Here is a 14,313-nt window from a genome sequence, read left to right on the forward strand (position 1 = left end):
CACACATCACCACTTCACATCTGTTTTCCATACCGCGTGGGCTGAACGGTTTGACTGGAGATGCTAAGGCAGCAGCCACACCAGATTCCATTGTCTGTTTTGGCTTGGTTTCTACAGCTGGCTGCCCTTTCTAACACACACACACACACACACACACACAAAGAGAACCCCTTCGATCATGACTGACCATAGGATTGCACTTAGAAAGTTACCCTCCCAGGCATAAGTCCGGGCAGTCACCCATGCATACCGGCCTCCTGTCTACACGCCACCGATGTTATCCAAGGGAAAGGCAAAGGCCGATACAGCTTGGCACTAACGACATTGCAACTCATTTCTACAACTGAGTGAACCGAAGCAATGTGAAATAAAGTCTTGCTCAAGAACACAACACACAGCCCAGTCTGGGAATTGAACTCACAATGTCACGATCGTAAGCTTGACATTCTAATCACTGAGCCATGCACCTTCACACACACATAAATATATATATAATACTGTGCTTGAGAAGACCTGTTAAACCAAGTGAGATTATAGTCGTGGCCAAATGCTGGTGTTTCAAAACTGGCACATGTCGGTGGCACATAAAAAGTACCCACTACACTCTTTCTACAGCATCCAGCTGTAGAAACAATGCCAAATCAGATTGGACCCTGGTGCAGTTCCCTAGCTTACCAGTTTTCAGTCAAACCGTCCAATCCATGCCAGTATGGACAATGGACATTCAATGATGATGATATATACACACATACATACACATGACAAGCTTTCACAGTATCTGTCTATGAAATTCACTTGCAAGGCATTGGTCAGCTCAGGCTACAGTAGAAGACACACCTTGTTTGCTGTGCAATGAGATTGAACCCAGAATCATACAATTGCAAAGCAAGCTGATTAACTATGACACCTGACGAAGGCTGGAGGGTATATCAGCCGAAACATTGTTAACAACAAACAAGATGAGGACGAACCTCCGTCAAATGTAAATGGCTACATCAATGAATACATTTGATCATTCATTTCACATTCCCTATGCTTACATGGGTTGAACAACTCTTTCCTTCCTTCCTCATCCTTCTTGGGTGGCCAAGTATCTCCTCTTAGTAAACCAGCTATCTCTGTCTCTCCATCACACCCCTCATTAGGCACACATTCCCTCTCTCAGTTGAGAGGTCTTTGTCTTGCAAGCCACTTGGCAACCCCCATGGTGTTGGTGCCACATAAAAAGCACTCATCCTGCTGCCATGTAAAAAGCACCCAGTACACTCTGTAAAGTGGTTGGCATTAGGAAGAGCCTCCAGTAGTAGAGACCTTGCCAAAACAAACTAGAGCCTGGTGCAGCTCCCCAGCTTGCCAGTTCCTGTCAAAAGGTCCAACCCATGCCAGCATGGAAAATGGATGTTAATGACGATGAAGCATTGTTTTACAGTGGGATGCCCTTTCTATCACTAACCTTTACCTGTCTCACAAGTAAGGGATCACTTATTCTCATAGCTTTGAATGTACAAAGTGACCTGATTATTTGTTGAAAGGAGACCTGACCACAATACCACTCATTGTGGCTGTTATGCAATTGATTGCAGATGCAAACACAAATGTGTGTGTGTGTGTGTGTGTGTGTGCCTATATAAACAATAAAAAGTCAGTAGTATGAGAAGTGAATATATTTACTTAACCACTTGCTATCCTTAGGATTATAGCCATTTCCTCGTGAAATAATCTCATCGATTGAATCTTCTGAGTTTCAGTTGCATAGAAACTCTGTATTGCACTCCTACCTATCGGATTACTATGCTGTCTGCTAGAGGAGCTTTCTTTGATCACCACACACTTCTATGAATACACACACACACACACACACACACACACGTTCGTTTTTATGCTTAGTTATAATAAAAACAATTTTACATGAATCTGAGAGGTTACTCTGTACTTTTGTAGAGGACAAATTTATTCTTAAAGAAGAATACCATTGACAGTGACTTTGAAGTCTTGTCCTGTAAAGCCATCATCTTATGGCTATTGGAAATAAAATTGGACAAATGTTATACTTATGACAGTTATTCAGTCAGAAACATAAGTCCAGTACTCTTCTCTTATCTCCAGACAATAAAACTAGAAGAGGAAATAAACTCGTCCTTTTTAGTAATATGTCAACTTAGGAGGAATTTGATTCTTGTGATTATCTCCCCTGGAGCTGGTGTTAATTGGGACACATCCCCTAGAGGCAGAGATGGTTTTAACCTTCAAACACACTTGGTCCCCTCTGAGTCTAACTTTACCTTCCGCCTGGGCTCCTGAGCAAAATGAATAAATGGTTGCAGATACGGCTGAAGAGTGACGACTGCAGGCAAACTAAAGGACAGAATCACAGTAAGAGGACCATCTCTTAATTACCATATTTACTCACCCAAGTCGCTATTTTCCTCATTACTTTTACCAGTTTGATGGTTTGAATCACTCCTTACTGGTGAAAGCGTAAACTCTTCAAACAAAGAATAAATATCATCAATAATTTCCTCAACAGCAAAGAGCCTCAGCCTTGTTTGTTTACAAGATGAAGAGCTGGGTTTATATCACAAGCAAAATGCTTTTTTTTTTTCTTTTTTTCATTAAAAGAAGTAAACAACAGCTTTGATAAGGGGGGAACCATTAACAATGAGTCAGTCATAAACACACTTTGACTACAAAACTGTAACATGATCAGGGGTCTAATTTTAGTATTCTATCTGCGTTTTTTTGTTTTTTTTACACGTGCTGTTCTTTTCCAGTGTACCAGGAATCTGGCAGAGATGACATTTAAGCTATTTCTGCTAGAGCGGATGGATGCAGAGTGACAGGGTTAATAAATCAAGAATTTGTGTTCTATAGTATTTGATATGCATATATTTGTTCATCAACATCATCATCATCGTTTAACGTTCACTTTCCATGCTAGCATGGGTTGGACGATTTGACTGAGGACTGATGGACCAGGAGGCGACACCAGGCTCCAATCTGATTTGGCAGAGTTTCTACAGCTGGATGCCCTTCCTAACGCCAACCACTCAGAGAGTGTAGCAGGTGCTTTTACATGCCACCCGCACGAAGGCCAGTCAGGCGGTACTGGCAACGGCCATGCTCAAAATGGTGTATTTTACATGCCACCTGCACAGGAGCCAGTCCAGCGGCACTGGCAATGATCTCGCTCGAATGTCTTTTTCACGTGCCACCAGCACAAGTGCCAGTAAGGCGACGTTGGTAACGATTAGGCTCAAATGGTGCTATTTACGTGCCACTGGCACGGAAGGCAGACAGCTGCTCAGGCAACGTTCACGCTCGGACGGTGCTCTTAGCGCTCCACTGGTACAGGTGCCATCACAATTTCGCTTTCGCTTGCCCCAACAGGTCTTCACAATCACAAATTTCCTTAAGGCTGACAATGAATGACTTGAGTAACTCAAGAAAGAGGTTGCCTATCAAAGGCAATTAACCAGAGAGGTGATAAAGTGTTTACATCCCTGTAATTTAGTGGTTAGGCAAAAGAGACCGATAGAATAAGTACTAGGCTTACAAAGAATAAGTTCTGGAGTAGACTTGCTCAACTAAAAGCAGTGCTCCAGCATGGCTGCAGTCAAATGACTGAAACAAGTAAAAGAGCACCAAGCATTCCATTTATTTCAGGGGACGTTGGACTACACTATCTAATGTTTCCTGTCCTTAATTAAAAAGCATTAAGGTATGATTTGCTGGAGATTTGGCTGCTGTAATTAGCAACCAGCTAGAGGCAACCATGCCATTTTGATGATGTACTTACTGGTTGTCAACAGGGGATATGCCTCGGGTTAAAGTCAGGCTTACAAAGACTTGGGATGCAGAATTGAGGCCAGACCTAACAATACCAAGACTCACAGAGAAGAAAATGATGCAGAAATGAATAGAGATATGCCATACTAGAGAAACAATAGAAGCTGGTTTAAAAAGAAGAAAAAAAGATGCAGGATGCTTGGTGCTACAAATGATAAGTGTTGCTGTGTAAAAACAATAATATACAAGATTTAATTAATCATTATAATTACTACCGCATCATGGTAAAGCTGAACCAATTTCATTGGAGACCAACTATGGCACAAGCTTATCAATACATTGTCTGTTATTAAGGCAATGAGCTGGCAGAGTCATTAACACACCAGGAAAAATGTTTAGTGGTATTTCATCAATCTCTACACTCTCTGAGTTCAAGTTCTGCCAAGGTCGACTTGGCCTTTTGTCCTCTCAGGGTTGATAGAATAAATACCAGCGGAGCAATGGCATTGATGCAATCAATTGAATTCTTCCCCCGAAATTGCTGGCCTTCTGTGAAACTTTGAAGCCAATAATAATGGCTTTGAACATAAATAAAAGAAGTTCTAATTTATAAGTGAATCACCTCAATGTTAAATACAATGTATCACAATAATAAATTTTTACTAATTTCAGTCATTGGACTATGGCCATGCTGGGGCACTACCTTGAAGGGTTTAGAAGAACCAATGAATCGCAGTACTTATTCTATCAATCTCTTTTGCCAAACTGTTAAGTTACCAATACTGGTGTCAAGCGGTGGTACGGAAAGACAACACAGACACCTACGCATACACACACATGCATTCCAACACACATGCACGACAGGCTCTCACAGTTTCCGCCTACCAAATTCAAGGTTCAGCTGGCCTAGGGGCTTTGTAGTAGACACTTTCTCAAAGTGTTGCACAATGGGCCTGTTAGAAGGGGATGTAGTCTATTTGTATTAAATTAATAAATAATTGATGTTAGTCAATTGTTGTTAATCAGCACTTCTCCATTTTCTGTTTCCATTATATATATATATTACTGTTGTGTCTGGAGAGAGTCATTCTCTTTTGGTGCCCTATAATTTAACACACTCACCGGTTAAATTCCCACTTATTTCTTTTTTTTTTTATAAAAAAAACATTTTTTTAATTTAAAAAAGTGGAACTTTTACCGGTGAGTGTGTTAAATTATAGGGCACCAAAAGAGAATGACTTTCCCCAGACACAACAGAATATGCTTCAACACATGAACTCACATAAAGAATCTTGCAAACCAAATCCAAAACCGAAATACACACACACACACACACACACACACACACACACACACACACACACACACACACACACACACACACACACACACACACACACACACACACACACACACACACACACACACGTGTCTGTGCCTCCCACTACTGCTTGACAACCAGTGCTGGTGTGTTTACATCCCCACAACTTAGCGGTTTTGCAAAAGAAACCAATAGAGTAAATACCAGGCTTAAAAAAAAAAAAAAAGTACAGTGGCCCCGATTCATCTGACAAATCCTTGAAGGCAGTGCCCCAGCATGACCACAGTCTAATGCCTGAAACAAAATAAAAAGTGACCTGGGAGGAATCTTGAAAAGGTCAGGGGCAGGGGAAAGACAACTAGACAAATAGTAAAATAGTTATGTTTATTTGTTATGAAACCTTTACAATAGCTCTGGTGCCATTCTTAGCCAGAACTTCTGTTCTACAATATGTGGACAGAAAATGGTTAGACAAGAATCGGTTTCCAATACCCAAAGTGCCAATTTAATTTTTTTTTTTTTCTTATATATCTGCAATATGCAGATTGAAAGAAGAAGGAAAAGAAAGTTTAAAAAAAAAAAAGGAAGAAAAATAAGAGGGGAAAAAAAAAAAAAAAAAAAAGAGAGATTGAGTGGTCCTAAGAACCCAAAGTATCTAACAAATACATATCAAATTAGATGAACCTATATGAACATTTGGTCTGGAATAGAACTTAGCCATTCTATCCAACTTCAGCAGCAGCAGCAAGCAACTTGTTTACAACAATGTGTAGGAAACTTCACAATGCTCAGCTTTTGTGGAAGTAGAAGAGTATATAACAAATAAATAAAGTTTAACTAAATTTCAGCTAGAATATTATGACAGGAGAATTTGCAGTTATAACCTAAGGTTAAAATGTGATATTTTCAACATATCGTTGTGTTTGTGTGTGAACACATATATTCCAGGGAACCATCCTTTATATATATATATATATATATATATATATATATATAATTATACATATATATTATACACACAGGACAGCTACGGCTACATAGTCAATTTCTCACTGAGCCATGCGTGCCTAGTTTGTGGGTTATCACTGATAGATTACTTACTGTCATGGGCCGTAGTCTGAATTGACTAGAACAACTCACCACCACCAACACCATCATCAACATCATCATCATCATCATCAATAACACACACAATCTTTGAAAAAGTACAAAAACATCAAAGTGCTTTAGGGAAATACTCAAGCGTTTGTAAGTATTCCTACAAGAAGAGAACTCATTTGTCTGATACAGAGATTAAAATAAATAGATAAATAAATAATAATAATAATAATAATAATAATAATCATTAATTAGGTGATCATTCAGGTATTTGAGTTTTAATTTGATTTGGGGAAATCTTTAAAAAAAAAAATTTAAAAAAAAACCCCCAGAAAATGCTGAAGTTAAAGCTAAAAGAAATCAAAGTCGTTTGTGAAAAGTAACAATTTAAGTCCTTCACAAAACTGACCTTGATGCTGCTGGTTTGCAAGGATCGCCTCTAAATATCTCAAAAAAGAGGGACGTTTTGTCAAAGCACTAGATTCTAAAATTGCAAATATCTTGACATCATGCATTAATTTACATTAACTGATTCTAAAACTGAAGATATTTCATTTCATTCAATGCATGGAGAGAAAAATCATAATACTAGGCCCTTAGTCAATAGATATCTTTATACTGAACGTTTGCAAGTCTAAGACCTTTTGTTTGTTTTCGTTTTGCATTTTTTTTCTTTTTACTTAACGAGGCAAATTAATTAAGTACAATATTTAACTATTCTAAGTTTCTTCTATCTATAAATGTCGTTTAACATTCATCTGAACTATTGATTAAAATATGCTTTAGTTCTTTTTGTTTGTATTTTTGGTTTTTTTTTTTTTTTTTTTTGTTGCACTAACAGAATCCAAAACGTTATGAAGCCCTGCCAATATAAGAATCAACATCACAATAGACTTTTTAACTTCGTAAGAACCATTGGCATAGTTATCTACAAACATATCAAGATATATCTGAATGCATACAAGTCCTGCAAAACAAACAAAAAATCAAAATAATAATAATAATAATTATAATGCTGATGATAATAATAATAATAATAATAATAATAATAATAATAATGGTAATAATAATAATAATATTTATAAAAGGCTGGGCAGAGAGAACATCAATTTCTTTCTAAATCTACATGATCCAACTGATGTGATTCATCAGTGTGTTGTCATGTAAAACCAATCATTAGAAGTGACATAAGAAAAACCAGCTGTTTCAGAGCTGGACTGCAGATCGACCATAGAATGACACAGCTCACAGAAGAATTCGATAAGTAACAAAGAACACTTTACATTCCATGGTCATAGTCAGCATATATATTCACATACAAAAATAGCACTTATTTCAGCAAATATTTTGACGACAATCTCCCGTTTGCAAGCATTATATTCATAGAAAAGTTTTATTGATATTTGAAATAATTGTCCATAAATACAGCAATGTGATGATCTACTGGATCACCAGACACAGAATTCAGCTGAAAGGCCACCAATGTTTGCTCTGCCATGGTAGCCTTTAGCCTTCTTCCATTTCAACTTCTTCCTCACAGCCCAAAGTTCACCCATCTTTAAAAAAAAAAAAAAAAGTTTGAGTGAACACATATAGTTCACAACCATCAGTTGGTTGAACAGAAGAAAAAAAAATACATTTTTCTCATTTTTTTTTTCCCCCTTTTTTCTTTCTTTTTTTTTTTTTTTGCATATTTCAGTAGATGCAGTTATTTATCTTCAAAAATGTTTACAAATTCTCATAGTTGTAATAATCTGCTTCTACCAATATTTCAATCAAGCACATATCACTACTGCAGAAAGCCCCATGGCAGATGTCCTGTTTGGCAGTCCAGCAATCAATTTTTCTCTTCTTTCTTAACCAACCCATCACATCAAAACCCACAACCCTTGCCCCCCATTTCTTTCCTTTACCCAAGAACATCATGGCTTCAGTAAAAAATGTCCATACAGTCTCCAATAAAATTCTCAATCAGAGGGGTGCTCTGGGCAGGAACGATTCACTTCAAACCACCTATCAATGCACCTGATAAAAAAACAAAACAAACAAAAGCAAATAAATATAATTACATATTTTAAACAAAACTCATGACAATTACTTGTTATACTTGTTAGATAATAAAACATCTTTCAGAAATGAAGCATAACCATTAGGGGACAAGAGGGTAGAACTGTCAGGCTGTGAATTTTGGGCAAGAAAGGGGGGGGGGGAGCTGATCTATTCAAAACACACTTTCAGTTGCTTTACTTCTTTTTTTTCCATTGAACACACACACAAACATTCACACGACTCCCTTTTACATACACACACATATTCTCAGAGTTAAAATGCTGTTTGATTTTTTTTTTCAGCATTGAGTGCTCACCATCCTACTTCCATTGCACGCACGCACACACACAGAGTCGAAACGCTGTTTGATTTTTTTTTCTTCACCACAGAATTTCCATCATCCCACTAACAAGTTTGCAATCACCCCCTTCCTTTCTCATTCATATGTTCTGACGGAGAAAAACACAAGAGTATTATTATAGTAGATAAAATGGTGAGCTGGTTGAAATGTTAGCACACAAGACAAGTATTTTTGTCCGTTCTGTATTTTTACATATCTTTACATTCTGTGTTCAAATGCCGCCAAGCTTGACTTTGCCTTGAATTCTTCTGGGGTTGATAAAATAAAGTACCCAGTTACAAACTGGGATCAAAGGCAGTGGCTGGCCCCTTTTCCCAACACTTCTTGTGCCTACAGCAGAATAGATATTTGTAACAAGAAACGGCTTCGATGCTTTTAAACATTGCCAAATTGCTGGATTGCTATTGGAGAAAATGGTGAAGACCGTCACGGATTGAAAGAAGAAATGTGTTTACGACTGCTACAGCCTTTAGTAAGGCACAGATTATTGGATTTAAGGGAATAAAGATTAATGATAATAGGGTTCTGTTAGTTAAATAGGAAAGCGAGAGAAGATCATTGAATATCAGAGAGATAGTGTGGAAGTGGGGGGACGGCGGGGAGGTAGAGACTGAGAAAGGTACAGCTGTCACATGAACAAATATATATATATATATATATTCTAATCATTAATCAAAATAAATTACAGCCATAACTCACAGAAAACAAGTTTGACGAGATTGCTCTTCTACATTTTGCCAAAGATTTCATCAAGATCAAACAGAGTAGGTTTAGCAGTCTTGCTATAGTTACATAGAGCTTAAGACTATCTCCCAGTCACGTGGGAAATTGTTAGCCAACAGATCTAAGTTTATACTCTCGGATGCGATATGGCTGCTACTTAGATTCTGTGCGAGAAAATTATGCAGAGTTTCATTCAGAAGCATGTACGTCATATGTGTATTGAGTGGGTGTATATGAAAATGTGGTCTGCTAGAATATATGAGAGAGAGAGAGAGAGAGAGAAAGTGTGTGTGTGTGCTCGCACATGAAAATACAAAGATGAGTATGGATGCCTAGGTATGCCGAGGTGAGTGAGTGATAGGGTGCACATGTGACAGTGTGTGTGTGTGTGAATGGGACAGAAAATCTGCATGCTTCCAAAAGAAGTTTACGTTCACATTACATCAATGAGTGATAAATGTTAGTTATATGACGGCTATAATACGTCACTCATTATTATTATCATTCTCATTACTGCCATTATTAAGGAAGCAAAATGGTGGAATCATTAGCATGCCAGACAATATGCTTCGTAGTATTCCATTCTTCTTCATATTCTGAGTTCAAATCCTGAGGTCATTGTAATCAACTACCCCCACCACCACCACACCAAATTTCAGGCCTTGTGCCTATAATGAAAAGGATTAACTTCAGCATTTCAAAGCTGGTTTCAGTCGGGTGAACCTCAGAAAGGAGATGACAAAGGTATGCATCAAGTGATGAGACGGTCTGTTAAAAAAGAACCCCCCAATTTGCCAGTTCTCTGTTGAACCGTCCAACCCATGCCAGCATGGAAAGTGGACATTAAACAATGATGAGGATCTCTTGTACATAAAAATCCCACCACAAATAGTTTAGTTATGCACTACTTGTATGATGAGAGGACTTGGCATCCAAGCCAGTCAAGCACTACTTAGATGAATGAAAACCTGGAAAACACCCTTCAATGGGGACATGACAGTTTAGTAAACTGGCACACAAGTCACTTCTCTTGGTTTCACCCCCTCACAGAATTGAGAGGCCTTTGGCTTGCAAGCTACTTGGATATCCCAATAGTGTTGGTGCCACATAAAAAGTATCTATGCTGGTACCATGTAAAAAGCATCCAGAACACTCTGTAAAGTGGTTGGCATGAGGAGCCTGGTGCAGCTCTCTCGTTTGCCAGCTCCTGTCAAATCATCCAACTCCTGCTTATTCATCATCATCATCATCATCATTTAATGTCTGCTTTCCATGCTGGCATGGGTTAGACAGCTTGACTGAGGACTGGCAAGCCAGTAGGCTGCACCAGGCTCCAATATGATCTGGGAAGGTTTCTACAGCTGGATGCCCTTCCTAACACCAACCACTCCAAGAGTGAAGTGGGTGCTTTTTATGTGCCACCAGCATGAGAGCCAGTCGAGCAACACTGGCATTGACCACATAGGGATGGTGCCTTTTACGTGGCACAGCACAGGAGCCAGTCAGGGGGCACTGGCATCGACTACGTTTGGATGGTGCTTTTTACGTACCACCGCCCTGGGGAGCCAGTCAGGTGGCACTCAGCATGGAAAATGGACAGTAAATAATGACGATGATGATGATGATAGATGTAAGTGAAGCAGTGTTGTTAAGAGGTTTGTTTCTCAACCATATGGTTTCGGAACCAGTTCCACTACATGGCTCCCTGGTGAAGTGTCTACTAAAACCTGGACTGACCAAAAGCCTTGTGAGTGGATTTGGTAGGGGGGAAACAAAGAAAATCATTGTGTGTGTGTGTGTGTGAGAATGAGTGAGTGTATGTGTGTCTCTTAATAATTGTAATGTATATTAGTTGTAAATGAGTTTCACAATCAAGCAGTGTCAGTCATTTCCAATATTTTGCAAAAATATGTTTGGCCACAAGTAAATATTACCTTACTAGGAAACAGGCGAGGGTTGGTGACAGTAAGGTCATCCCAGCCATAGAAAGTCTACCTCGATAAACTCCATCCAACACATGCAAACATTGAAAATTGGGTGTTAAAGCGAAGACGATGATAACCAAGTCACAAGCACTATAACCTCATCATCATCATTGTTTAACGTCTGCCTTCCATGCTGGCATGGGTTGGACGATTTGGAGATTTTTTACATAAAAGAAAATGAACAAAACGTATTTGTAGTAAAACTTAACACCTTGTGAAAGAAATATACTAAGGGAAAAAAAAAGTGGGTTAACACTTTTATATAATCAAGTTTTACAACTGGTATATGGTTGAGTTTACAATGAAAGGAACATGTGATGAACCAAGAACTTCATCTTGTAAACGAGCAAGGCTTAGGCTCTTCGCAGTTGAGGAAATTATTGATGATATTCTTTGGGAAAAGTTTACACTCACACAATGAAACTGGTGAAAGTGATGAGGAAAGTAGCAATTCAGTTAAACAAATATGGTCATTAAGCCTTTCGTTACCAACCCGGCTGAAACCAGTTCTGGCTCTGAGTACAAATGTCTTGTTTTCATGAGTTTTAAATTAAAATCTTCCACCAAACCTTAGTCACAATTTATGTTCCTAACACTAGCTGAATGATAACCAAGTTATTTTACTAAATTCTTTGTTATATTTAAAATAATTGAAAGAAACAGAACATCTCAACAGAAATATGGTAACAAAAGGGTTAAGATATATAATAGAGAAACAATTCTTAACCCTTTTGATACCAACCTGGCTGAAACCAGTTCTGGCTCTGTAGTACAAATATCTTGTTTTCATAAGTTTTGAATTAAAATCTTCCACCAAACCTTAGTCACAATTTATGTTCCTAACACTAGCTGAATGAGAACTAAGTTATTTTACTAAATTCTTTGTTGTATTCAAAATTAATTGAAAGAAACACAGAGCATCTCAACAGAAATACAGTAACGAAAGGGTTAAGGGACAGGCTTATTATTGTTATTTTCCTGAATGTCTTTTGTGATTCTGTTCATTAGTTTGCCTGCAATTGTTACTCTTGAGCCGTATATGCAAATATTTTTTTTTTTTTTGCTCAGGAGCCCAAGTCTGAGAAGATAAATTTAGACACAGGGGGCCCAAGTCTGAGAGGGTTAAAATAATCGAAATTAAGGCTTTCCACCAAAATTGCAAGTTAATCTACAGCCCAAACATCAGCTTAATAATGACAAAGTTTACTAAATTTTTTCAGTATTTTTAAAACTAACTGAAACAAAGGCAGTATATTTCAACAGAAATATGGGGACAAATAATGGAATTACTGAGTTAATTCTAAACAAATCTATTTCTGTAATTCCAGCCAAGTATTTCAGCGTTCCTAAAATTGAAAATTATTTTCTGGTTTGCTACAAATTCTTTATCTTGTTGATAAAAATGGCTGTTAAGTAGACAGGTCAGAAACTAGGTTGAAACAAAAGCTCCTTCTTAGATTCATTCTTTTAACCAATCAATAAATGTCTTCATTGTTGTGCAATACTTGAGTAGCAAAGTTTAGAGTCATTGCAAGCCAACACAAATCAGTTAACAAGCACCGAGATAGAAAAGAAGAAACAGTTTAGGGCATGGATGCCTGGATTACTAATTGTAATTCTTGTAACAAAAACAAATGTTTATAATTTCTATTTAAGTTCCAATTGGAATTTGAGAGAACAAACTTTCCTTCTTTTGTTTAGTTTTGCTTTGTTTTAGTTGTTTTTCAGCCAAAATTTATTTTATTTTATTTACTAAGGCAGCTTAATAACCATGAGTCTCAAACAGATAGTTGCAATTCTTGACAGTCAATGACTTCACCGAGTTTTATAAGTGAGCACCAATAAACCAAAAATCTTATTAATGCATGTGATTAATAAGGCACACACGTGGCTGTGTGGTAAGAAGTTTGCTTCCCAACTGCATGGTTCTTGGTTCAGTCCCACCTTGGACAAGTGTCTTCTACTATAGCCTCAGACGAACCAAAGTCTTGCAAGTGGATTTGGTAGACTGAAACTGAAAGAAGCCTGTCATATAGATATATATCAACATCTGTGTGTGTGTGTGTGTGTGTGTGTGTGTGTGTGTGTGTGTGTGTGTGTGTGTGTGTGAGAGAGAGACCCACTACCACTTGACAACTGGTGTCAGTGTGTTTATGTCCCTGTAACTTAACTGTTTGGCAAAAGAGAGAGAAATGAGTCAAGTACCAGGTTTTAAAAAAATCTAAGTACTCGGATCAATTTATTTGGCTAAAATACTTCAAGGTGGTGCCCCAGCATGGCCGCGGTCCAATGGACGAAACAAGCAAAAGACAAAGCTAGGCCACACATGTTCACACACAACATCAAGTACATCAATCTCACCGACTGAGGATAGCAATAACCAACCAGCTAACACACACACACACGTGCATGTGTGTGTGTGTGTGTGCATGCAATTTAACAGCAATGAGGAAGTAGCTTCCTAGTTATTGTAAAATTTGTCTTAATTACATGTAATTAAACATTAAGAGAGCTAAAACAATGACATTACTTGACAGCAAGGATGCCAATTAAAAAAGAAACAAAACGATCAGCAAAGGACCCTTTGTGGTTGGACAATCTATTAAAAATAGCAGCCAAATTTCACTCATATCACACCCAGCTGTCTTTAAAAAAATGAAGGACACATTGAATATTGCAGCCCTTGATATTGTGTCCAAATAAAAAAATAAAAAGTCAGGATGGCCATGGCTGGAATTCATTAAATCTTTAATTTGCCAGTTGAAGGTTTCTCAAAAGCAACAAATATATAATTAAAAAAAAAACTAATTTGTACATAAATAAATGAAAATAAGATTATTCTATAAAAGCAATCGTCATTATTTGATTTTAACATTTACTTTTGTGTGTGTTAAAATAATAACACAAAGAATGTGTTACTGGTGTCACTTTATTGTTGCTTACAACAGAAGACAATATATTGTTTCAGTCATTGGACTGTGGCTATGCTT

General features: G+C 37.7%; 1 protein-coding gene across 1 annotated transcript in view; it reads right to left on the minus strand.

The window, feature by feature from the left end:
- Positions 1–5,477: 5,477 nt before the first annotated feature.
- LOC106871113 (E3 ubiquitin-protein ligase znrf2) overlaps positions 5,478–14,313 on the minus strand; it is an 84,054-nt gene continuing 75,218 nt past the window's right edge. Inside the window, exon 4 of the mRNA XM_014917423.3 lies at positions 5,478–8,230. Coding sequence (XP_014772909.1) covers positions 8,173–8,230 — 58 coding nt within the window. The 3' untranslated portion in view covers positions 5,478–8,172. The remainder of the gene's footprint in view (positions 8,231–14,313) is intronic.

Source organism: Octopus bimaculoides, chromosome 1, assembly GCF_046866305.1.
Source record: "Octopus bimaculoides isolate indiv1 chromosome 1, ASM4686630v1, whole genome shotgun sequence".
NCBI classification, from domain to species: Eukaryota; Metazoa; Mollusca; class Cephalopoda; order Octopoda; family Octopodidae; genus Octopus; species Octopus bimaculoides.